Source organism: Aquarana catesbeiana, linkage group LG09 (assembly GCF_042186555.1).
Source record: "Aquarana catesbeiana isolate 2022-GZ linkage group LG09, ASM4218655v1, whole genome shotgun sequence".
In the NCBI taxonomy this organism is placed as follows: domain Eukaryota; kingdom Metazoa; phylum Chordata; class Amphibia; order Anura; family Ranidae; genus Aquarana; species Aquarana catesbeiana.
In genome coordinates this window covers 299,214,498-299,241,046 of record NC_133332.1, presented here as the reverse complement: position 1 = coordinate 299,241,046, position 26,549 = coordinate 299,214,498, and the positions used below count along the sequence as shown (strand labels likewise).

General features: G+C 43.3%; 1 protein-coding gene across 1 annotated transcript in view; it reads left to right on the top strand.

Moving 5' to 3' along the window:
- NCS1 (neuronal calcium sensor 1) overlaps nucleotides 1-26,549 on the top strand; it is a 153,860-nt gene that overhangs the window by 57,880 nt on the left and 69,431 nt on the right. Inside the window, exon 2 of the mRNA XM_073600492.1 lies at nucleotides 12,978-13,002. Within this exon, the coding sequence (XP_073456593.1) occupies nucleotides 12,978-13,002 (25 nt within the window). The remainder of the gene's footprint in view (nucleotides 1-12,977; nucleotides 13,003-26,549) is intronic.

The window sequence follows — 26,549 nt, the reverse complement described above, 5'->3', positions numbered from 1 at the left end:
ATTTTGTGTTTTCTAGACCCTTTGCGGTAATATCATGTGACATAAAAAGATTGGAACTACAACTATTTTATTCTCTTGGGCAGTGGTCTCCATGCTGGGGTACCGGTGGCCAGATTCGGTCCTTTGGTTACTTTTATCTGGCCCTATGGGCACTATTTTCATCTACTAATACCAACAATGGGGCATAATTCCCCCCACTGATACCAATAAAGGGACACCATTCCTCCCAATGACACCAACAATGGGACTTTGTTTATTCCCTCTGAAGTCAGGACTTTTTCTACTCCCAATGCCCATAGTCCGCCCCCCTTAGTCCTCATGCACACGGACGTTTTTACAGCTGCTTTTTTGAGCTTTTTTTGCAGCCTAAAAAGGCCTGTCTATGTTAGTCTATGGCTTCATGCCCACCTAGGCGTTTTTGAGCTGCAAGTGGCATAGGCGTTTTTAAGCTGTAAAAAAAACCCAGGACCAGTGGGTTCTGAGAGACGTTTTTCAGCTGTAATAACGCTCTAACGCTGAAAAACGCTCAAAAACGCTCAAAAACGTCATTCATCAACATTTTTTAGCGTTTTTGATCCATTGAAAAAAAAAAAAACGCTCAAAAACGCTAACGCGGAAAAACGCTAAAAAACGCTATTGCAAAAACGCTGAAAAAAGTTAAAAAAAAAATCACTGCAAAGATACTGGCGTTTTCATAACGTTTTTTTAACAGCCTGTGTGCATGAGGGCTTAAGTCTGAAGCACAATAAACTGGCCTTTTGTTTAGAAAGTTTGGAAACCCCTACCCTAGGGTGTCTGTTTTCAGAAAAAACATAATGTTTGGGGTTTTCTGTAACCAGACCTAATAAACGTGTGCAAAAAACACAAAAACTGCTTTGGCTGTGAAAGGGTTAAAGGAAAAGCTCACCTTCGGGAACACACGTTGCATGTTCCACCCATAAGATTTGTTAGTTTAAAAAAAAAAAAAACTGGCTCCTAGCTGTTTTAGCTGGTCTCTCTGTGCGTTTAGGACTACACTAGGTATTGCAGGTTGTGTGATCTAAGCCAAAAGTAGAGCCAAGAATTTGAAAGATCGGTATTAGTAAAGCAGCAGGAAACCTAGCGATGAGATAGAAAACATGGAAAAGATACATGTCCACTGCTTAAAGCGAGAGTCCGGCGACCAATCTTTTTTTTTTTTTTTTTTTTTAGGTCATTGAGACACTTTGCTAACGCCAAAATAACACTCACAGTTTGGATGTACTTTCGTACTGAAGAATAACTTAAAAAATGTGATGCTGGCTGTTTCCATCTTGCTTGTGGGCATGTGAAGCCCACAAGCATTGATTTCCTGGATGTGGTGAATGCTGTTCATTCACAGCTTGTTCACAAGCATGATCATTGTCTTGCACTGAATCTTGGGAAGCCTGACACTAAGCTCCCAGGAGACAGTGCGGTGCCGGGGAAAGGCAATAAACACGCCTACTCCCATGGGAGGAGAGACAGGAAGTGCCACAATAAAGTACAATAAAAAGGTAATTACAGCGATAAAAAAAAATTTTGTGCGGCATTTGAACATCTATGCAATTAACTGAAGGGGGTAAGATTAAGTTAAAAAATTGAGTGGAACCCCGCTTTAAGGTAGGGGTCTCCAAACTTTCAAAACAATTGGCCAGTTTACTGTCTTTTAAATCTTAGGGGGGCTGGATTGTGCCCAGTGGAAGTAGGCAATGCCAAAAGATTTGTGGTCAGAGGGAGTAAAAAAATTACACCATTGATGTCAGCGGAAGGAACAGTACCTCATTGTTGCTGTCAGTGGAAGGAATAGTACCCCATTGTTGCTGTCAGTGGGTGGAATAGTACCCCATTGTGACTGTCAGTGGGTGGAAAATTACCCCATTGTTACTGTCAGTGGCTGGAATAGTACCCCATTGTTACTGTCAGTGGCTGGAATAGTACCCCATTGTTACTGTCAGTGGCTGGAATAGTACCCCATTGTTACTGTCAGTGGGTGGAATAGTACCCCATTGTGACTGTCAGTGGGTGGAAAAGTACCCCATTGTTGCTGTCACTGGGTGGAATAGTACCCCATTGTTGCTGTCACTGGGTGGAATAGTACCCCATTGTGACTGTCAGTGGGTGGAATAGTACTCCATTGTTGCTGTCAGTGGGTGGAAAAGTACCCCATTGTTGCTGTCAGTGGGTGGAATAGTACCCCATTGTTGATGTCAGCGGAAGGAACAGTACCTCATTGTTGCTGTCAGTGGAAGGAATAGTACCCCATTGTTGCTGTCAGTGGGTGGAATAGTACCCCATTGTTACTGTCAGTGGCTGGAATAGTACCCCATTGTTACTGTCAGTGGCTGGAATAGTACCCCATTGTTACTGTCAGTGGCTGGAATAGTACCCCATTGTTACTGTCAGTGGCTGGAATAGTACCCCATTGTTACTGTCAGTGGGTGGAATAGTACCCCATTGTGACTGTCAGTGGGTGGAAAAGTACCCCATTGTTGCTGTCACTGGGTGGAATAGTACCCCATTGTGACTGTCAGTGGGTGGAATAGTACTCCATTGTTGCTGTCAGTGGGTGGAAAAGTACCCCATTGTTGCTGTCAGTGGGTGGAATAGTACCCCATTGTTGATGTCAGTGGAAGGAACAGTACCTCATTGTTGCTGTCAGTGGAAGGAATAGTACCCCATTGTTGCTGTCAGTGGCTGGAATAGTACCCCATTGTTACTGTCAGTGGCTGGAATAGTACCCCATTGTTACTGTCAGTGGCTGGAATAGTACCCCATTGTTACTGTCAGTGGCTGGAATAGTACCCCATTGTTACTGTCAGTGGCTGGAATAGTACCCCATTGTTACTGTCAGTGGCTGGAATAGTACCCCATTGTTACTGTCAGTGGCTGGAATAGTACCCCATTGTTGCTGTCAGTTGGTGGAATAGTACCCCATTGTTGCTTTCAGTTGGAGGAATAGTACCCCATTGTTGCTGTCAGTGGGATGAATAGTACCCCATTGTTGGTGTCCGTGGGAGGAATAGTGCCTGATCTTTTGTTTCAGTGGAAGAAATAGAGCCCCAAGGGCTGTAAAAAAGGCGAGCAAAGGGCCACATCTGGCCCACGGTCTGTAGTTTAGAGACCCCTGGCTTAAGGCAATAAATGGCTTAAAGAACTATAGGCAAAACATGTTTTTTCTTATTTTGGATAGTGTAAGGGAGGGTTATAACCCCCGTCAGATTTTTTTTGCCCTCTGTGTCCTGTTGGGGAGATTTCCCTTCACTTCCTGTCCCATAGCCACAACAGGAAATGAAAGAAAATCCCTCCAAAGTGAGGGAATCCTTGCTGATCACCAGAACGAGTGTCCCTATTGGAAGTTTTACTCACTATTCCTGTTCTGGTGACAACCCAGATTTTTAGATTTTTCTCTCCCTTTCGGTGATAACGATAAACATGACAAATAGGGTGCATCTACCTAATGGGGGCACAGACAGCAATAAAAACTCACAGGTGTTCTAATCCCTCTTTACTCTATCCAAAACTAAAAAAAAAGTTTTGCCTTTAGTTATACTCTAAATATTACTATACAAAATCCATCCAAACCAATGGTTTTAGAGCACACATTTCCATTCCTCACACATATAAACAGTGTTTCCATCAAACCTTCACTATCGACTGTTTCACACACAATTCTACCTTCCCCAAGATGTGCAGCCTAAGCAGACATAGTGCCCTTACTGATATAGACTTTTCAGCAAAGAGCTGAAATGTGCATAGCAAGCTCTCAATCTCCGTCTGGAAGTACGTGCCCTGTCTGCTGATGTATGCACAAAACAGACACGCATGACTGTCACAGGGGGATGGAGGTTTCATTGACAATCAAGCTTTCATTGATATCCTGACCTCAGCTTCTCTATATCATATGAAAGTCAAGATGGCGGTGCCCAGAGTGGTGATAAAGAAGTCCTGAGGGAAGACTAAAGCCAATTTTTGTTCATTATTTACCAGATTTTTTATAAGTTAAAGAGCTCAAATAGGCTGGCAGGTTCTGTAAGTGTTAACGAAGATAACAGTTGCTTTAAACAAGTATATATTATGTATAGTATAAACTGACATGATCTAAGTCAATGGTGGCCACCACCCTCTCAGACACGGAGACATGTATGGACATACTACAGTAGATGGTCAGAGATTGTGGACATGCGTCACAAGATGATTAGCATAGGCGTGCGCACAGTGTGTGCTGAGTGTGCCTGGGCACACCCCAGTCGCCCTGTGCGGCACAGATTCCCCCTGCTGCCCAAGCCCCCTGTGTCCACCCCTTCCCCTCCCCACAGCGCTGCTGGCTTCTCCTCTGCTGCCTCAGTCCCTATCTCTGTCTCAAAAGTGAGACATCAGTGGTGGGTTTAGACCCCTGATATCTCACCAAAGCCCACCAACAGGGGATCCTAAAAAAAAAATAAAAAAATTGGAAATATTAATAAATTATAATAATAATTAAAAATAAAAACCTGCTGATACCAATCTTTGCCCTGCTGACACAAACCACTGTTTTACTGTCCTCTGTCTTACTGATATATATATACACACGCATGTGTGTTTGAGCTTTGGGGTGCACACCCCCCTTAATGCAATAGGGTCACCCATGATAATTAGAGAAATCAGGCAGGCTACAGAAGAAGGGTATGTGCTACAGAACATGGTTAAAGACTGTGGACATACTCCAAAAGATGATTACGCACTGTAGTTGGATGGAGTATGTGGGAAAACGAAGATGGTTAGAGACTGTGGACGTTCTCCAGGAAAAGGTTTGAAACTGTGGTCATGCCTCAGGAGATAGTTACAAATAGTGGGCATGCTACAGAAAAAGGTAAGAGATGACAGACATTCCACAAGAGATGGTTAAAGATTGTGTACAATCTCTAGAAAATGGTTAGAGTGTGGCTGGATAGAGACTGTGGGCATGCTCCAGGAAATCTGATGGTTGGCATGCTACTAGAGGTAGTTGGACCGAGCAGGTTTGCTACAAGAGATGGTTAGAGACTGTGAACATGCTGCAGTAGGTGGTTAGAGACAGTGGGCATGCTACAGGAGATGGTTAAAGATTTTGGGTATGCTACAGGATGTGGTTAGAGACGAGGAGCATGCTAAAGGTCATAGAGACTGTCCATGCTCCAGAAGATTGTAAGTGACAGTGGCCATTCTCCAGCAGATGGTTGGGGTCTGTGGTCATTCTTCAGAAGATGGTTAAAGATTGTGATTGGGTTCCAATATATTTTTAGTAACTATGCACATGCTCCAAGTGATGGCATAAGACTGAAGGCATGCTACAGGAGATAATTGGAGACTCAGGTTATGCTGTAGGAATGTACGGAGACTGCATACCTGTTGCATGGAACTGACAGATGATCACAGCCTTTACAATCCCTTTACAAATCAATGGTTCCACATTTGTGGTCTCAATAGGCCCCTTAAAAATTACTGTAACCACGTCTGATATTCCACTTTGCACAGGCCACAAGATCATAAAAGATGAACAAATGAGAACCATAAACCCACTAGGGCAGTCCAATAGGCATTTTTCTTCATTGACCCTGAGTAAGAACCTAGGCAGGGAAAACACTTGCTGCAGGCTGCATAACACATACCAGAGGGCCTCATACGGCCAACAGGTCGGGGTTTAGGTCCATTGATAATATTTGTCTTGTATGTTTTGTACAGCAGTTATATGACATAGGGGACTTTGTGCCTCCAGATCCGATCCAAGACACACAAGCATTGCCATTTAGCAGTTTTCTGGGCTGTTTTGAAGCATTGAATTTGCCAATGCAGAAAAAACACAATGTGCCACCACCACATGTTAGTCTATGGCAATGTACTCATTGGTATTATCTTTTTATATGAGCAGGCTGTCAATTTACTTGGCATTCTCTCCTGTTCTTTTTCAATTCATTTTAAGAGGGGGAAAAAGGCAGAACAACAGGAAGAAACATTGTTAAAAAAAGAGAAAATAACAAACTAGAAGGGCTCGTTCACAACATAAGGTTCGTCAGAGTGCACCCGTATTTTTTCCCGTATTTCACTGGAATGCTCTACATGCGTGAAACATGCAAAAAGTAGTGCAGGCATGATTATTTAAAACTTGCCACACCAAACCACATGGTACTGTGGTACCATGCATTTTGGCATCCACATTTGTCAGATGCTTGGGTTTTTGCATGGTACAGGTACACACACACACAGTGAATTATGTATTATAAATGCCTTGTATTGGTCTTAATATTCCTAATTATATAACCGGGTTTAGTAAGAAATTGAAGCTCAAGATAAATGGTTGTAGGGGTCAACTCAAGTGGAGGAGGACGGATTTTTTTTTTTTTTTCACCTCCCATCACACACCCTGTCATATACAAGTACAGTGAGGGGAAAAAAGTATTTGATCACCTGCTGTTTTTGTACGTTTGCCCACTGACAAAAAAATTATCAATATATAATTTTAATGGTAGGTTTATTTTAACAGTGAGAGACAGAACAACAAAAATATCCAGAAAGTTCTAAATTGATTTGCATTTTAATGAGTAAAATAATTATTTGATCCCCTATCAATCAGCAAGATTTCTGACTCCCAGGTGTCCTCTATACAGGTAATGAGCTGAGATTAGGAGCACTCCCTTAAAGGGAGTGCTCCTAATCTCAGCTTGTTACCTGTATAAAGGACACCTGTGGACAGAAGGAATCAATCAGATTCCAATCTCTCCACCATGGCCAAGACCAAAGAGCTGTCCAAGGATGTCAGGGACAAGGTTGTAGACTTACACAAGGCTGGAATGGGCTACAAGACCATCGCCAAGCAGCTTGGTGAGAGGGTGGCAACAGTTGGTGTGATTATTTGCAAATGGAAGAAACACAAAAGAACTGTCAATCTCCCTCGGTCTGAAGCTCCATGCAAGATCTCACCTCGTGGAGTTTCAATGATCATGAGAACGGTGAGGAATCAGCCCAGAACTACAAGGGAGAATCTCGTCCATAATCTCAAGGCAGCTGGGACCATAGTCACCAAGAAAACAATTGGTAACACAGTACGTCGTGAAGGACTGAAATCCTGCAAGGTCCCCCTGCTCAAGAAAGCACATGTACAGGCTGGTCTGAAGTTTGTTAATGAACATCTGAATGATTCAGAGAACTGGGTGATGTTTTGTGGTCAGATGAGACCAAAATCGAGCTCTTTGGCATCAACTCAACTCGCTGTGTTTGGAGGAGGAGGAATGCTGCATATGACCCCAAGAACACCATCCCCATTGTCAAACATGGAGGTGGAAACATTAAGCTTTGGGGGTGTTTCATTATGCATCAAAAGGATGATGGACGGGGCCACGCACGTCAAATCTTGGGTGAGAACTTCCCTTAAAAATGGGCCGTGGATGGGTAATCCAGCATGACAATGACCCAAAGCACACGGCCAAGGCAACAAAGAAGTGGTTGAAGAAGAAGCACATGGAGTGGCCTAGCCAGTCTCCAGACTTTAATCCCATAGAAAATGTTAAGGGAGCTGAAGGTTCGAGTTACCAAACGTCAGCTTTGAAACCCTAATGATTTGGAGAGGATCTGCAAAGAGGAGTGGGCCAAAATCCCTCCTGAGATGTGTGCAAACCTGGTGGCCAACTACAAGAAACGTCTGACCTCTTTGATAACAAAGGTTTTGCCACCAAGTACTAAGTCATGTTTTGTGAAGGGGGTTAAATACGTATGTCACTCATTAAAATGCAAATCAATTTATAACTTATTTTAAATGAATTTTTCTGGATATTTTTTATTGTTATTCTGTCTCTCACTGTTAACGTCTTGCCGACCAGCGGCCGTCGTTGTACAGCGGCATGTTGGCGCTCCTGCGTGAATCGCTGTAGCTGTATGGCAGCTCGCACAGTTGCGGCGACAGGCGCATGCAGCGGGAACGTGCCCGCGATCACCTAGTACAGAGGCAGAGCGGGGATCTGCCAGTGTAAACAAGCGGATCCTTGTTCTGATCGGGAACAGCTATCTCTGTCATGTCCCTGGCAGCCAATCCCCCCTACAGTTAGAACACACCTAGGGAACACACTTAACCCCTTGATCGCCCCCTAGTGTTAATCCCTTCCCTGCCAGTGTCATTTTTACATTGATCAGTGCATTTTTATTGCACTAATCAATGAAATAATGTCACTGGTCCCCAAAAAGTGTCATTTGGGGTCAGATTTGTCCGCCGCAATGTCGCAGATTGCCGCCAGTACTAGTAAAAAACAATACAAAATAAATAAAAGTCCATAAATCTATCCAATAGTTTGTAGACGTGATAATTTTGCACAAACCAATCGATATACCCCTATTGCGATTTTGTTTTTGTTTTTTTTGTTTTTTTTAACCAAAAATACGTAGAAGAATATATATCGGCCTAAACTGATGAATAAATGTGTTTTTTTCATTTATTTTTTTTTTATATGTATTATAGCAGAAAGTAAAAAAAATTGTTTTCTTTTTCAAAATTGTTGCTATTTATTTGTTTATAGCGCAAAAAATAAAAACCGCCGAGGTGATCAAATACCACCAAAAGAAAGCTCTATTTGTGGGGAAATAAGGATGTCGATTTTGTTTGGGTACAACGTCGCGCGACTGCACAATTGTCAGTTAAAGCGACGCAGCGCCGTACCTCAAAAAATGGCCTGGTCATTAAGGGGGCAAATCCTTCCGGTCCTTAAGTGGTTAAAATAAACCTGCCATTAAAATTGTAGACTGATCATTTCTTTCTCAGTGGTCAAACGTACAAAATCAGCAGGGGATCAAATACTTTTTTCCCTCACTCTATGGAATGGATTGTTCTGCCTGGCAGTGGGTGTATCCCTGACCAAGCTGCGCCGCTTCTGACGCAAAGGTCTAGGACATGGGTGGACACTCCGGCAGGGGAGTCTAGATCACAAAATTAGTTGAACGCAATGACAGATCTTTTGCCAGGTAAAGGAGTTCACTTTTCTGTTCTTTGGTTGTGTAATTAGATGTTTGCCTGGAGATCAGCTTTAAAGAATGTTTTTTGTTTTTTTTATGGTATTTGCTGGGGTTCTCGAATGTCCTCAACCATCTATTTTCCATTATAAAGGCATATGGAGTCCGTAAATTATTCCTTCCCTCTGGCAATTCTCGCAGGCACATATGTTTCATGTACCCCAAGACGATACTTGCTGAAAGTCACCTTTACAGAAGATGGCTAAAAGGCGTCAGCTGTTTCTTCTATCCAAGCTCTATAATGACCTCCTTAATAGTTTTGCCCTTTCTTACCCTTGTTGTGTCAGCAGAATATAAACAGAGCTGCATCTGGTACACGCCATAACCATATATAGCTGGCATGCTATATCAAGCATGTAAAGGCACCTACCTCTAGCTTTGCCTAATGGCTGTGTATGTTCTGCTGGTCAGCATCCACAACCACGGAGGATCCATCTGTGCACATAGTGCTCACGTTTTCATTTATGTTAGAAATTGACATTGAAGTGACACTAAAGGATATCCTTATTTTCCAAAAATCCATGTCCATACATATTCACTACGTAAAGGCCCTGTAATTTTTTTTTTTTCTTTAAATTATTTTTTACTATGTTTATCTGCCCCCTGGTAAGCTCCTGAACCTCTCAACGCCCCCCCCATTCTTTTGTTTGGAATGAGCAATGCTCGTTAGTGGCAGTCATGTCCACTGCCCTAAGAACACTACAAATCACATTGTCCCTAGTCCATTTTGGAAGGGAGCAAGAGAGGGTGACTATGTTCCTTCATTCAGTGGGACCATGGAGAATGAACATAGCCACTCTCTAACAGGAAGTCAGATCACAGCAGCAAATTAAAAAAACAAAAAACTATTAAATAAAAGTAATTCTAAGATTTGAAGGGAGCTGAGAGCAATAGAAGGAACCTTTTAAAATTAACAGAGAAGTATTGGATTGGCAAAAAACAAACAGTCACACTCACCTACTGTAGGTGGATTCAGCATCGATACAATGCTGCATCTGTCTCCTGCCGCCTCTACACCAAGAACTGAGTGATCAAAGACAACTGATTACTCAGTTCTTGGTCTGTGAGCAGAGTGCTCACTGGAGCGCTGGGCTGTGGAGGGGGCCAGAGCGGCAGGCTATTGGCAGCTCACTGAGAGGTTGAGCCAGCTGTTGGTGCCGACACTGGACTTAAGCCAGCTATCTGCTGAAAAATAGGTCGCAGGAGTGCAGAACAAAGTGCTCTCCTGTCATCCCCAGGAGAAGTAAGATCAAACGAGCTTTGGCCCTACTTCTTCTTTCAAGAACACATAATTTGAATGTTTGTTTTTTTTTAAACCAAAGTTTAGTGTCACTTTAATGATAAAGGCAACCTTTACAACACCTTAAAAAAATGGCAGTAGTTCCGCGCTTAGGAAAAAAGAAGGAACTGCAGCCCCCCTGACACTGAATATCACATAGGTGAAATTCAAATCAACAATTGAACTAAAAAAGGGGAATTGGCGCTGTTCGGCTATATGTGCATTAAATGTTGTTCCTAAATAAATACATATAAAAAAATAAAAAATATTTTATATATATGAAAATAAATTATTATTAAGTGCAACCAATGTGCTCATAGGAGCTAAAAACTGTATATATGCAGAAGCTCCACCAACCAATGCTATGCTATAAAGTGCAATGTGCTACAAAATATATATATGTATGTGTACCCAAAATCACCAAATATTCCAAGTGTAATGAAAAATCTTTGGTACAAACTCGTAAACCATTAGAATAAAATCCCCAACATAAATACGTGAAAAGTCCAATTCATAAACCAAGTAATAAAAAATAAAATATAAAAAAACAGTGCTGAAAAAAGTCTATTGATATGATGAAAAACAAAGTCCCAAAAATTCGTGTGCAGAAAAAATTCCTTGAATGTGTCCCTCTGATGGAAAGACTGTAATCTCAGTGCAGCAGGTGTTCCCCGTCTTCCACTACACCCCCACTCGTGCCCTCACTCACCGGACTGCCCAACCCCTGCAGGGGTGAAAGGCATGCAGACACAATCCAGCGATGATGAACCCGGGAAACGGTCCTCAGCCCAGTGGTGTTAATCCTTCTCCGATGTTGCGATGTCCCCAACATAAAACATCCATATGCAGTAAAAGAGAAAAAACCTCATAGCGTGAATCTGAAAAAAATGTTGTTCTTTATTGTGTGGAAAGATGAAACTATTTTAAAAAACAGGAGCTGACAGCGCTCCACTAGCCTGGTGGGCGGCGTGGTAAGGCGTGCGTTCCACCGCCCGCCTGCCTGAAACCGGAAGAGCAAAAGACAAGAGGTTGACGTATGCGTATCTCCAGGCCACGCCTTACGCGTTTCGTCATCAAGACGTCATCTGAGGCGCCACAGCTCCTGTTTTTTTTAAATAGTTTCATCGTTCCACACAATAAAGAACAAAATTTTTTTCGGATTCACGCTATGAGGTTTTTTCTCTTTTACTGCATATGGATGTTTTATGTTGGGGACATCGCAACATCGGAGAAGGATTAACACCACTGGGCTGAGGACCGTTTCCCGGGTTCATCATCGCTGGATTGTGTCTGCATGCCTTTCACCCCTGCAGGGGTTGGGCAGTCCGGTGAGTGAGGGCACGAGTGGGGGGTGTAGTGGAAGACGGGGAACACCTGCAATATACATTTTTTTAGCTCCTATGAGCACATTGGTTGCACTTAATAATAATTTATTTTCATATATATAAAATATTTTTTATTTTTTTATATGTATTTATTTAGGAACAACATTTAATGCACATATAGCCGAACAGCGCCAATTCCACTTTTTTAGTTCAATTCTTTACAACACCTTAGCTCCTTGAAAATATAGAAAAACTGAAGCAAATTTGGAAATGTAACCTTTAACCTTGTTCCTTTTATCCTTTGGAAAGGTGTCATCAAGGTCCCCCGCAGTTCAATCTCCTGTTTGCTGTAGGTCAACCTTTTTTTTTTTTTTTTTTTTTTTTCCAGAGGAACACTCAAAATCATTTTCAGATCTTGCGGAACCCTTGCTAAAACCAATTTGTTGGTGGTCAGTAGGGATAAAGGCCCCCCTTACAGACAGCTAAAAAGATCTTTGGTGTTATGTTGCTTGCTCTGCCAAGTGGCCTTGGCCCCGGAACTATGAAGCCACCATCAGATGGCAGGCCAATCAGCCACAGTTAAAGGAACCCCTAGCAACCTCTCAAAGAACTCTTGGGTTCCCTGCAACCCTGGTTGAGAACGACTGCTTTAAGTTGCTATGCAGAAGGCTCTGAGAATATAAGCTATGAAAAAATCCCAGGATCCATTTTTTTTCTAATGCAAACTCACAATTGGCTGGTGGACAACTGGATGAGCTAAAGTGATATGCAAAAGATCATTTATACTTGCCTATCCGGCAGCCCATGTCTTGAAATGCTGCGACTTTACTGCTCCCTGGACACATGTTCCAGTATTTTCCAACTCTATTCAAAATGTAAAAAATAAAAAAAATTGGAGAACAAAAACATTAACATTAAATTGCAATGTGGCTTGTGTAGCATTTATAGATGACAATTATTTAACAAAGTGGAGTGTTCCTTTAAAGATCCTTAAATATCGTACACATATTATATAAAAATGCCTGGAATTTTGGCTTAACTAGGAAAAATAAAATCAGACTTTATCTTTGAATGTTTATATTCTGTCTGTACTACTGCTTGAAGTTTGTCTTTTCTTTCACGCGAGTTTGGATAAGATGATCCATATTTTTATAATAGTTTTGTAGCACGGAGGGGGATTCATTTGTTGAAGTATCAGTCGATGTTGGTGAATAATCCTAAAATAGAGCTGTCGTTGGATGGCACTCCGTGTGCGTTCTTATTTGTTGGAATTTTTACATGGGCTGATATTCTGGGGTGGAATACGCAAATGTGCAGTCTAATTGTCTAAATTCTCCTCTTTTTTTGTTTTTCTCTTGCAGTTACCGAGAAGGAGGTGCAGCAATGGTGAGTCACTGGATTATTCTTAACTCTAAGCCGTATTGTGTTTGCTGTTATATCTAGAGTTCTCTTGCATGGTTTGAGACTTAAAGCTGCACTCCATGTATGGATTTTATCACATAGTTACATTGGCCCAGTTTGGACCAATGTAAGTATGGATATTCCATACCTGAGGGAGCGCTGTGGAAGCAGAAAAGCACTTTCGTTTCCACTACTACAGTGATCTACGCTGTCTTTTGGGTTTTGTGCCATGAGCATGGGTTCCTTTCACAGAAGGCCTTGCATTTTTAAAAATGAATGGCACTGTCTGATTGGACTAAGTGGAGATTGTGACGTTACTGCGCCGCCTCCACCTGGTATTTCACCATTTCCACAGCAGTCCCTCTGGGATGGCATATGCATGCAGACTTACTTAAAGCCTAACTCCAGTCATTTTTTTTTTCCTGGATTCAGTGGGGAAGGGATAGAACATCTGTCTGTGATCTCATAGATGTCTTTGTCTGACACCCATACCTTGGACAGGAACTGATGGGAAATCTCCCTCATGGGCAGGGATGAGCTTGGGTTCAATCCATACTGTCTTCAGTCTGAACCTGGAAGTTAGCTGTATTGCTGGGCTAATTAAATGAGAAGTATGTTTTTTTTTTTTTTCCAGTTTAATACTTACCTTGGTGTCTCCCGGCGCCTCTGCACTGAGAACCAAGCGATCGAACACTGCCGATGGCTCGGTTCTCTCAGCTCCCTGAGCAGAGAGCTGCAGACTGTCAGCAGGGAGCGATCGTCTCAGGCTTTCGGCAGCTCGTTGAGAGGCTGAGACAGGCATCAGTCCAGGCACCTGGCGGATCCAGACTTTATTGTTGTGATGACGCGGTGCCTGGACTGATTTCTGTGATGTCAGGGGAGAGCAGACCTCAGCCCACTTTCTGCTGAAAACGGGTCACAGGAGTGCAAAATGAATGGCACTCCTGTGACCCATAGGAGAAGCCCAGCCAAACGAGCTCAGGCTGGACTTCTCCTTTAACTTTGGGCTGTGAGCTTTGCAGACATGTAGAGGATCGGGGATGCTAATGACGTCATTGACCTAATATGACCACATTGGCCGTATTAAGACCATGACATTGTTCTCATGTGACCATATTAGGTCAATGGCATCACAAGCATACCAGCCTCTTTCTTTATATGTAGCTGCAAAAGTGGGGATGCGATTGTAGAAGAGATTCCTACAGATTTGAGTGAACAGAGTGCAGACCAAGTTAAGATCTGAACCCAGTTCATCCCTACTCCTGAGGACACAGAAAAATAATCCTGACATTGGTTCTAAGGTTGCCTCAGGTTACTAGAAGGTGTGTTTTTACTGTTGTCTGTGTCCTTGTGAGACTTCCCCTCACTTCCTAGTCAATATGACATCCATCAATTTGACCGGAAGGAGGGAACAGGGAAAATTTTGAGGGTTGCTGGTCTTTTACACTGCCATGCATTAGTATACAGACGGTCCCCGGATTACAAACATCCGTCTTACAAACGACTCCTACTTACAAAGTAGGAGACAACAGGAAGTATGCGGTGCATACTAGCTCATTATGCCTTTGCCTTACAGGGTTTTTTTTTTTTTTTAACATTTTTTTGTCTGAGGTTATACAACCGCTTTAAGAACAAACCTTCAGTTCAGACCCCATATTGTTTGTAACCTGGGGACTGCCTGTAATCAGAAGGCATTATATAAAAAGGCCTTGGGGGGGGTGGGCTTAAAAAAAAAAAAAAAAAAAAGAGAAAAAAAAACAGGTGCTTTTTTTAAAGCAGCAAATGTGACATTTACCAAACATTCGCCTCATCTGCGGGATAGTTTCAACCACTTGCAGTCCAACAGTATTTATGTACAGATTGCAGATGGCAAGTAAAGAAAGCTGAATGAAAAGGATTAATATTTGGTGATGTCATGGTATTTTGTTTAATATTTTATTTAGGGGAGTCCATATCTTTTTCAAAGAGCAGCAGAGAGCGTAGTGTACTCTTGTTTACAATTCATCCATTACAGTGCTTCTTTTTAGCATATATTTGTGTGTTGAAATAAACCATGTTCTTGAGCATAGCAGCCACTTTTCACCATGCTCACCAGCCACTGCTGCACATTATGTGGTATACTTTCTTTAACCCACAGAAAACTGTCCTTACAATGAAAAGGCTAGTTGGTTTTGTTTGCCCCTCGAGCCAAACAATCGCAGTCTGCCCCTTGATGGGGGAGCATATGACCCCCTCTTTTTCCCATGATGCAGCGATGGATGCCTGAGTAGCTAGTTACCAGGCCAGAGCATTGCCACCTAGGGGTGAATAGAATCCTTGTCCTTGTGTAAGCTCAGACCAGATTTACTTGGAGCTTTCACGAGCCTGACAGTGATGAGCAATGTTTTCGAGCAAAAAACCCTTCAAATGTTTTAATGCAAGGGGCTAGCCCTATTCCTATTATGTGGGTACTATGTTGTATTCTATTACTGTAGTAGGGATGGTTTAGTATAGTCTTAAAGTGGTTGTAAACCCTTACAACACACTTTTACCTACAGGTAAGCCTATATTAAGGCTTACCTGTAGGTGCTGTAAATATCTCCTAAACCTATACTGTTTAGGAGATATTTAAAATTCCCATACAAGGATTTCTTCTGCGCATGCGCACTTTAGAAATCACACGCTGTGCCGTTCCAAGTGAAGGTCATGCCGTGACTGGTAGCGCATGCACGGGAGTGACGTCACGCGACTCCAGCCAGTCACAGAGCCGGAGTCCGCAACCCCGGAAGGAACATGGATGCTTCCAGCCGGCGAGGAAATCAGGGACATTGCATGCTTTGGTTTCAGGTAAGTGACAAATAATGGGCTACTATACGATGCATAGTAGCCCATTATGCTTTACCTTTGCAGGGAAACAAAGAGGAAGTAAACCCATCAGGGTTTACTTCCTCTTTTTATTTAGTTTTACTTGGTACTAATTGCTGTTATTGGTAATTTCATTGTGTCTTGTTCTGTTCGTTGTTGTGCTCTTGTTGTCCTTGTTGAATGTAACTGTATCTTAATAATTTCCCAGTGGGATTATTAAAGTATTCTGAATTTGAAATGTTGAGTAACATGAACCTCAGTTTCATGTTGTGATGGCACAAAGACAGCAAAAATCTCACTAGTTGTATCTAGCTTGTGTATTTGATTTGCAATTTTCATGTAAATATGATCAAATCTTGTAGCTGTTCTGTTCCTAGCTATCCATATGCAAAGTAAAACCAAGCTATTGACGACTCTTGATGTCATTCTGATGCCTAATAAGACTGGTGATGATGAAGTTGACAGTCTGGTGAAAGGGGAAATTGGGGGACATATTAGGCCATCTATTGGGGGTCTGTAATCATTAAAAAGTCACCAGGTCTTTCCTCAACCCTCTAAATTACTTGGCTTGGGACTGGAATGCAGAATGTGATAATACATGTGTATAGACACAACTAACTGACCAGCATGTCTTTGGGGTGTCAGAGGAAAGCAGAGTACCTAGAGGAAACCCATGCCAACACTGAGAGAACATGGAAGCTCCATACAGGTAGTGTCCTGACTGAGATTCAAACCAAGGACCCCAGTGCTGTAAGGCATAGGTGCTAACCACTAAGACACTGTACTGCCTAAAAAGGTTAAAATGCTATTAAAGTCTTAATTTGTTTATTTAAACATAACAAACATGTTATCCTTACCTGCTCTGCGCAGTGGTTTTGCACATATCAGCCCAGATCCGCCTCTTTTTAGTCCCTCGCCGGAACTCTTGGCCCCTCCCTCCTCCCGAGTGCCCCCACAGCAAGCAGCTTGCTATGGGGGCACCTGAGCCAAGCCCCTGCTCTGTGTGTCCATTCAGACACGGAGCCTTAGCTTAACCCCGCCCCCTCTCTCTCGTCATTGTCTAACTGACTTTGATAGCAGCAGGAGCCAATGGCTCTCGCTGTGTGTCTTAGCCGATCAGGAGGGAGAGTCCCGTCAGCCGAGTCACTCATGCAACATCGCTGTATGGAGATGGGGCTCAGGGAAGTATGAGGGGAGCTGCTGCACACAGAAGGTTTTTTATCTTAATGCATAGAATGTATTAAGACGAAAAACCTTCTGCCTTTAGAATCACTTTAACCACTTCCTGCCTGCCATATAACAGAATGATGTGCGCAAAGTGGTTAAGTTATCCTGACTGGACGTCATATGATGTCCAGCAGGATAAGCCACGATCGCGCACAGCTCGGCGATTGTTGGTTTGGTGTGTCAGTCTGACACACCGCATCATGATCTCGGTAAAGAGCCTCTGACGAAGGCTCTTTACCATTTGATCAGCTCTGTCCAATCACAGCTGATCACAGCGTAAACAGGAAGAGGAGTATCGGCTTTTCTTCCTTTTGCGCTGACAGACACCAGTATAGGAGAGCCGATCGGCTGCTCTCCTGACAGGGGGGGTCTGTGCTGATTGATTATCAGCGCAGCCCCCAGCCCCCCCCCCCCCCCAAAGATGCTCACCCAGGGTCACCAGGGATGCCACCCAGGACCACCAGGGTTGCCAATCAGTGCCCATTAGAGATGCCAATCGGTGCCCAGCAGCAATGCCTGCCAGTGCCTCCTCATCAGTGCTGCCTATCAGAGCCATCTATCAGTTCCCATCAGAACTATATGAGTGCCCATCAGTGCCGCCTAGCAGTGCTGCATATCAGTGTCCATTAGTGCTTCATCATCAGTGCCATCTCACCAGTGCCCATCAGTGCTGCCTTATCAGTGCTCGTCAGTGCAGCCTCATCAGCTCCCATCAGTGAAGGAGAGAGCTTATTTACAACATTTTATAACAGATACAAAGAAAATCTTTTTTTTCTTCATAATTTTCAGTCTCTTTTTATTTGTTTAGCAAAAAAAAAAAACACAGTAGTGATGAAATACCACCAAAAGACAGCTCTGTTTGTACCCAAACAAAATTTTTATCATTTTGTTCCCACAGTGTTGCATGACCGCGCAATTGGCATTAAAAGTGCGTCAGCGCTGAAAACTGGTCTGGGCAGGAAGGGGGGGAAGTGCCCGGGAATTGAGGTGGTTAAGCATCCCTGATCCAAGCCATGATATTTTTTTATTACCTGTACAGCCAGCAGTGCCCCAACTGGCCTAAGAACACATTTTTGCAACCTTTACAAAGGTGTGCTAGTTCCTCAATGCTGTCCTTTGTCCTTGGATTCGTGGATTCTTCATTGTGCAGGTAGTCTATTTCTCCCTGTAGAACAGCAGGGAATCTGCCTTATAAGTCTCTGAGAGTCGAGGAGCAGTCGGAGCGTGCTGATTTGAGCTCAGCAGATGAGGATAATTGACACGTTGAGTATTTTGAGGAATGCATGAAACCAGAAATCAGCAACATGAAAAAAAACCTTTTGTCTTTTCATATTCCTCTCCTGCTCTCATGCCGTGAGCTGCAGAGAAAATGACATGCTGCATTAATTGGAAAATAAACAGCTTTCAATTCTAGCATGCTCTTAAAGGGAAACCATACTGCATTTCCACTGAACACACATTTCCAGATAGTACTGTAAAGCTTTCATTGAAGGAAAAAGTCAATCCTGTTTTACAAAGTTTACATTTTTAAACTGATTAAAAAAAAAAATCTATATATATCTATATCTATATCTATATATATATAGATAGACACACACAGCTGTGCTCAAAACTTTGCATACCCTCGGAGAACTGGTAATATACAGTATGCACTTGACCCCTGAAAGATTCATCCCCTTTCGTGACTAGGCCATTTTTTGCAATACGACACTGTGTTACTTTAACTGACTTTGTGCGGTTATGCGACACTGTACCCAAATAAAATTTATTTCCTTTTTTTCCCCACAAATAGAGCTTTCTTTTGGTGTTATTTCATCACCACTGGGTTTTTTATTGTTTGCACTATAAACAAAAAAAAGACCAACAATTTTGAAAAAAATTTGTATTTTTTTACTTTCTGCTATATAACATATCCAAAAAAAAAAAATGAAAAAAAATCAAATTTCTTCATAAATTTAGGCCAATATATATGTTTTTTGTAAACAAAAAATCCCAATGAGCTTATATTGATTGGTTTGCACAAAAGTTATAGCGTCTACAGACTATGGTATATATACTGGAATTTTTATTTTTTGTTTTTTTACACTAGTAATGGCGGCGTTCAGCGACTTATAGCGGGACTGCGATATTGCAGTGGACAATAAAGCTGACACTTTTGACACTTTGCGGGAACCAGTGACACTAATACAGTGATCAGTGCTAAAAAAAAAATGCACTGGCTCAGAAGGGGTTAAACATCTAGGGCAATCTAGGGGTTTAATGTGTGCCTAGCCAGTGTTTTTGTATACTGTGGGAGGTGCATTTACTTTTTTTCCCTGCTTTGCACAGACACAAAATGTGTCGCTTCCCCCCTGTCACGTTTACATAGGCAGACCTTCGTTCTGTGTCTCTGCCCAATGATCGGCGGGTGCCGGCTGACATCCAGTGCCTGGCACCCGCAGATTGGCTTCTGCTGTGAGTAAGTACAGCAGAAGCGGCCTGCTGGTGGTGCGCGTGCGTGCCTCCTAGGTGGTAGTGCAGATTCACATATATATATATATTTATATTTAAATATATTTGTATTTGCAAAGTCTTTGGTTGCCTTGCATGAACCGCACGTTTGGAATCTCCCCAGAGTGGTTCAATCATAAAAAAAAAGATCCTGTTCCTTTAAGGCATGATCTATAGCACAGTGCTTGTATCATGTAGCTTGTCGCTTCCTATGTTGTAATATACCTGATTTATCCTGCCTGTTCCTGTGTCCCCCTATCCATGCTGACCACGGTAATCATGGCTGCTGTGCCCTGATATAGTGGTCAGGTTACATGCCTCCATCATTCTGCTCTCTGCTGTGAGTCTCTCCCCCTCCCTGTCAGCGTAAGAGTGGCTCTCCTCACTGCCCCTTCCGCCTCTATTCTGCTGCAATATGCAGCAAAAATATTTGTATCCCCTCTGCATTGTGCAGTTATTAACTATAGTGTGTGTTTTAAAATCAAAAAGGCTAAACACCTTTTCCCACACCGCCGCTGCACAGTCACGTGACTTCCCTCCACTGACTGGTTGACGTCACAGGGGAATCTCAGCCCCTCCCGCTGCTATGCATAGATCGAGGAGGACGTTTGGAGGGGGTCACGTGACAGCACAGCTGCGGTGTAAGAAAGGTATTTGGCCTTTTCATTTGAAAAAAAATCATACACTGTAGTTAGTAACTGCATAGTCCAGAGGGGATGCCAGTAAAGTCACAGTGTGACTTTACAAACCCTTTAAGTTCAGGAGACTATGATGGCCACTCCAGAACCTTCACCTTTTTTTGCTGTAACCACTGAAGGGTCAACTTGGCCTTGGTGCTTAGTAGGGATGAGCCGAACACCCCCCTGTTCGGTTCGCACCAGAACATGCGAACAGGAAAAAAATTTGTTCGAACATGCGAACACCGTTAAAGTCTATGGGACACGAACATGAATAATCAAAAGTGCTAATTTTAAAGGCTTATATGCAAGTTATTGTCATAAAAAGTGTTTGGGGACCTGGGTCCTGCCCCAGGGGACATGGATCAATGCAAAAAAAAGTTTTAAAAACAGCCGTTTTTTCGGGAGCAGTGATTTTAATAATGCTTAAAGTGAAACAATAAAAAGTGTAATATCCCTTTAAATTTTGTACCGGGGGGGGGGGGGGGGGTGTCTATAGTATGCCTGTAAAGGGGTGCATGTTTCCCGTGTTTAGAACAGTCTGACAGAAAAATGACATTTCAAAGGAAAAAAAGCCATTTAAAACTACTCTCGGCTATTAATGCATTGCCGGTTCCGACAATACACATAGAAGTTCATTGATAAAAACGGCATTGGAATTCCCCACAGGGGAACCCCGAACCAAAATTTAAAAAAAAAATGACGTGGGGGGTCCCCCTAAATTCCATACCAGGCCCTTCAGGTCTGGTATGGATTTTAAGGGGAACCCCGCGCCAAAATTCAAAAAAAAAAACAAAAAACGGCGTGGGTTCCCCCCAAAAATCCATACCAGACCCTTATCCGAGCACACAACCTGGCAGGCCGCAGGAAAAGAGGGGGGGACAAGAGAGCGGGCCCCCCCCCCTCCTGAACCGTACCAGGCCACATGCCCTCAACATTGGGAGGGTGCTTTGGGGTAGCCCCCCAAAACACCTTGTCCCCATGTTGATGAGGACAACGGCCTCATCCCCACAACCCTGGCCGGTGGTTGTGGGGGTCTGCGGGCGGGGGGCTTATCGGAATCTGGAAGCCCCCTTTAACAAGGGGACCCCCAGATCCCGGCCCTCCCCCCTGTGTGAAATGGTAAGGGGCTACAAAAATACCCCTACCATTTCACTAAAAAAAACTGTCAAAAATGTTAAAAATGACAAGAGACAGTTTTTGACAATTCCTTTATTTAAATGCTTCTTCTTTCTTCTATCTTCTATCCTCCTTCGGTTTCTTTCTCCATCTTCTTCTTCTCCTAGTTCTTCTGGCTCTTCTGGTTCTTCCTCCGCTGTTCTCGTCCAGCATCTCCCTTCGCGGCGTCTTCTTCCCTTCTTCTCCTCGGGCCGCTCCGCATCCATGGCATGGAGGGAGGCTCCCGCTCTTCTCTTCATCTTCTTCTCTTCTTCTCTTCTTCATCTTCTTCTCTTCTTCATCTTCTTCTCTTCTTCATCTTCTTCTCTTCTTCATCTTCTTCTCTTCTTCATCTTCTCCTCCGGGCCGCTCTGCATCCATGGTGGCATGGAGGGAGGCTCCCGCTGTGTGACGCTTCTCCTCTTCTGATGGTTCTTAAATGACGGGGGGCGGGGCCACCCGGTGACACCGCCCCCCTCTGATGCACGGTGACTTGACGGGACTTCCCTGTGGCGTCACGGGGAATACCACAGGGAAGTCCCATCATGTAGAATATAGAATACATATTGGCCTAAACTGAGGAAAAAATTATTTTTTTGAAAAAAAATGTGGTATTTTTATTATAGCAAAAAGTAAAAGATATTGTGTTTTTTTTTCAAAATTGTTGAAGTTCTTTTGTTTATAGCGCAAAAATAAACCACAGAGGTGATCAAATACCACCAAAAGAAAAAAAGGATGCAAATTTTGTTTGGGTACTGTGTCGCATGACCGTGCAATTGTCAGTTAAAGCGACGCAGTGCCAAATTGTAAAAAGTGCTCTGGTCAGGAAGGGGGTAAAATCTTCCGGGGCTGAAGCGGTTAAATAAAAGACAGTTTTTTGGCATGATCGATCATATTTTCAATATTAATGCCAATATATATATATATATATATATATATATATATATATATATATATATATATATATATATATATATATATATATATATATATACATTTTTTATTAGGACTATATATACTGTGTGTGCGTGTGTGTGTGTATTTTTTTTTCTTCTTCATAAAATCTTTTTTTTACAACTAAACTTGTAATACAAGAGAGAGAATTCCTAGAGCTCTCTGGGTTAGCTAAAGAGTCCTAACAATAATAAATTGTTCTACCCGTATTGTAACGGTACTGTCTGCCTTCATGTTGTAAAGCGCTGCGCAAACTGTTCGCGCTATATAAATTCTGTATAATGATAATAATAAGTAAAATATACTAAATCATTATACAATCCCTTTATAGTATTTTTATGCGATGATCAAATTTTCTCACGTTTGCTGAATCATATTTTTATTCTTGCCTTATATACTGTATACAGTTTTTGATTCTTCCTTTGGTGCAGGGGTATCCAAACATTTTTCAAAGAGGGCCAGATTTGATGAAGTGAACATGCGTAAGGGCCGACCATTTGGCCTGACATTCTTTGAACCATTAAAATTAAATGCAAATTAACTAATAAACCGCCCAACAATGCCATGAATGCAGCCTCACCATTGCCATAATTGCAGCCTCTGAATGCAGCCTCACCATTGCCATGAACGCAGCCTCACCATTGCCATCAGTGCAGCCTGATCCATGCCCATCTGCAGCCTTGGAGGGGACAGGGAGGGGGCGAGACAAGCACCAACAGATTACATACAGGAGAATCTCCTGTTTTCTCAGCGGTAAGGATGAGATCAGGCGTGTTCGCAAACAGCACATGCAGAGCCCGCTAGGAAGTCGGCACTGCATAGCGCTAATCACAGGCAGTGAGACATTTCACGATCTCTGCAGCCGCACATGGGCACAATGTCTCACTGCCTGTGATTAGCACTCCACAGTGGCGGGCTCTGCACGTGCGGTTTGCGAACATGCCTGAGCTCATCCTTACTCTGCGGCCTCGCCTCCTATGATAGACAGAACCGTCGTCCAATGCCAGCCCAGGAAACGGGACTTCCTATTACAGAGGCCGCTGATTAAACAGGAGATTCTCCTGTATGTAATCTTTGACGGCACTCGTCCCGCCCCCTCCCTGTCCCCTCCAAGGAATAATAAATACAGTATATATCTTTTGCGGCCCCCCAACGAATCCCTGAGCGCCGCGCAGCACTCAGGGATTCGTTGGGGGGCCACAAAATATATATATATCCAAATTACCAGCGGGGCCGTATGAAACTGGACCACGGGCCGCAATTGGCCCACGGGCTGGAGGTTGAACATGCCTGCTTTAGTGACTGTCTGTACATCAGCCAAGGTTATTAGCATGACCAGCAACAACTGATAAGTTAGGGTTAGTTTGCACCAGAAAGCCACAGGTCTTTGCAAGGGCACACAGAAAAAGTTGTTTTCTATGTGCCCTGTTTACACTTGAACGCAGCCTTCAGGTGTGGACATCCGCAACATGTCTGCATTTTTCTTTCCTGCACTGCAGGTCCCCCATACTCATCACTTTTACCCTCAGCTTCTTTGCAAGGCATTGGTCGTCTTGGAGGTGTGTTTGGGATCGTTATCATGTTGGAATACTGCCCTGCAGCCCAGTTTCCAAAGGGAGGGGATCATGCTCTGCTTCAGTATGTCACAGTACATGTTGGCATTCATGGTTCCCTCAATGAACTGTAGCTCCCCAGTGCCGGCAGCACTCACGCAGCCCCAGACCATGACACTCCCACCACCATGCTTGACTGTAGACAAGACACACTTGTCTTTGTACTCCTCACCTGGTTGCCGCCACTCACGCTTGACACCATCTGAACCAAATAAGTTTATCTTGGTCTCATCAGAACACAGGACATGGTTCCAGTAATCCATGTCCTTAGTCTGCTTGTCTGTTTGCGGGCTTTCTTGTGCATCATCTTTAGAAGCGGCTTCCTTCTGGGATGACAGCCATGCAGACCAATTTGATGCAGTGTGCGGCGTATGGTCTGAGCACTGACAGGCTGACCCCCCACCCCTTCAACCTCTGCAGCACCCATACATCTATTTCCCAAACACAACCTCTGGATATGACGCTGAGCACGTGCACTCAACTTCTTTCGCAGACCATGGTAAGACCTGTTCTGAGTGGAACCTGTCCTGTTGAACCGCTGTATGGTCTTGGCCACCGTGCTACAGCTCAGTTTCAGGGTCTTGGCAAGCTTCTTATAGCCTAGGCCATCTTTATGTGGAGCAACAATTATTTTTTTCAGATCCTCAGAGTTCTTTGCCATGAGGTGCCATGTTGAACTTCCACTGACCAGTATGAGAGAGTGAGAGCGATAACACCAAATTTAACACACCTGCTCCCCATTCCCACCTGAGACCTTGAAACACTAACAAGTCACATGACACCGGGGAGGGAAAATGGCTAATTGGGCCCAATTTGGACATTTTCACCTAGGGGTGTACTCACTTTTGTTGCCAGCGGTTTAGACATTAATGGCTGTGTGTTGAGTTATTTTGAGGGGACAGCAAATTTACACTGTTATACAAGCTGTGCACTCACTACTTTACATTGTAGCAAAGTGTCATTTCTTCAGTGTTGTCACATGCAAAGATAGAATAAAATATTTACAAAAATGTGAGGGGTGTACTCACTTTTGTGAGATACTGTAGGTATTGTAATGCAGGTGTGCAATCTCGGAACACCCAATAAGACAGTATGCAACCAGTCTAAACTATGTGGCATGTTCACCAATGCCAGGAGCCTGGCGGACAACATGGGTGAACTAGAGATACTGTTGAACGAGGAGGATTTCGATTTTGTGGGAATTTCAGAGACCTGGTTCAACAGCTCTCATGATTGGCTGGCAACCATTCAAGGGTATGTATGTGTGTGTGTGTGTATATGTGTATATATAGACTAGGAACATAATAAGAGGAGAGGGAGGATAGATTACCTAATATGCTGTGCTATGCAGAGCCAGCCCTAAGAGAGTTACAGGTATTCTTGTGTTGGTGACAGGGAGAGAAGGGGTACTGAACACCAGGCACATTTTGCCCTAGGCACCATAGTAGCCACATGTTAAAGCCAACCTCTAGACCGGCAGTCAAACCTACAGTCAAAATACATATACAGTATCTCACAAAAGTGAGTACACCCCTACATTTTTGTAAATATTTTATTATATTTTTTCATGTGACAACACTACAGAAATTACAGTTTGCTACAATCTAAAGTAGTGAGTGTACAGCTTGTTTAACAGTGTAAATTTGCCGTCCCCTCAAAATAACTCAACACACAGCCATTACCGTGTAAACCACTGGCAACAAAAGTGAGTACACCCCTAAGTGAAAATGTCCAAATTGGGCCCAATTAGCAATTTTCCCTCTCCGGTGTCATGTGACTCCTTAGTGTTACAAGGTCTCAGGTGTAAATGGGGAGCAGGTGTGTTAAATTTGGTGTTATCGCTCTCACTCTCTCATACTGGTCACTGGAAGTTCAACATGGCACCTCATGGCAAATAACTCTCTGAGGATCTGAAAAAAATAATTGTTGCTCTACATAAAGATGACCTATGCTATAAGTAGATTGCCAAGACCCTGAAACTGAGCTGCAGCACGGTGGCCAAGACCATACAGCGGTTTAACAGCACAGGTTCCACTCAGAACAGGCCTCGCCATGGTCGACCAAAGAAGTTGAGTGCACATGCTCAGCGTCATATCCAGAGGTAGTCTTTGGGAAATAGACGTATGAGTGCTGCCAGCATTGTTGCAGAGGTTAAAGGGGTGGGGGGGTCAGCCTGTCAGTGCATGGCTGTCATCCCAGAAGGAAGTCTCATCTAAAGATGACGCACAAGAAAGCCCGCAAACAGTTTGCTGAAGACAAGCAGACTAAGGACATGGATTACTGGTACCATGTCCTGTGTTCTGATGAGACCAAGATAAACTTATTTGGTTCAGATGGTGTCAAGCGTGTGTGGCGGCAACCAGGTGAGGAGTACAAAGATAAGTGTGTCTTACCTACAGTCAAGCATGGTGGTGGGAGTGTCATGGTCTGGGGCTGCATGAGTGCTGCCAGCAATGGGAGCTACAGTTCATCGAGGGAACCATGAATGCCAACATGTACTGTGACATACTGAAGCAGAGCATGATCCCCCTCCCTTCAGAGACTGGGCCGCAGGGCAGTATTCCAACAT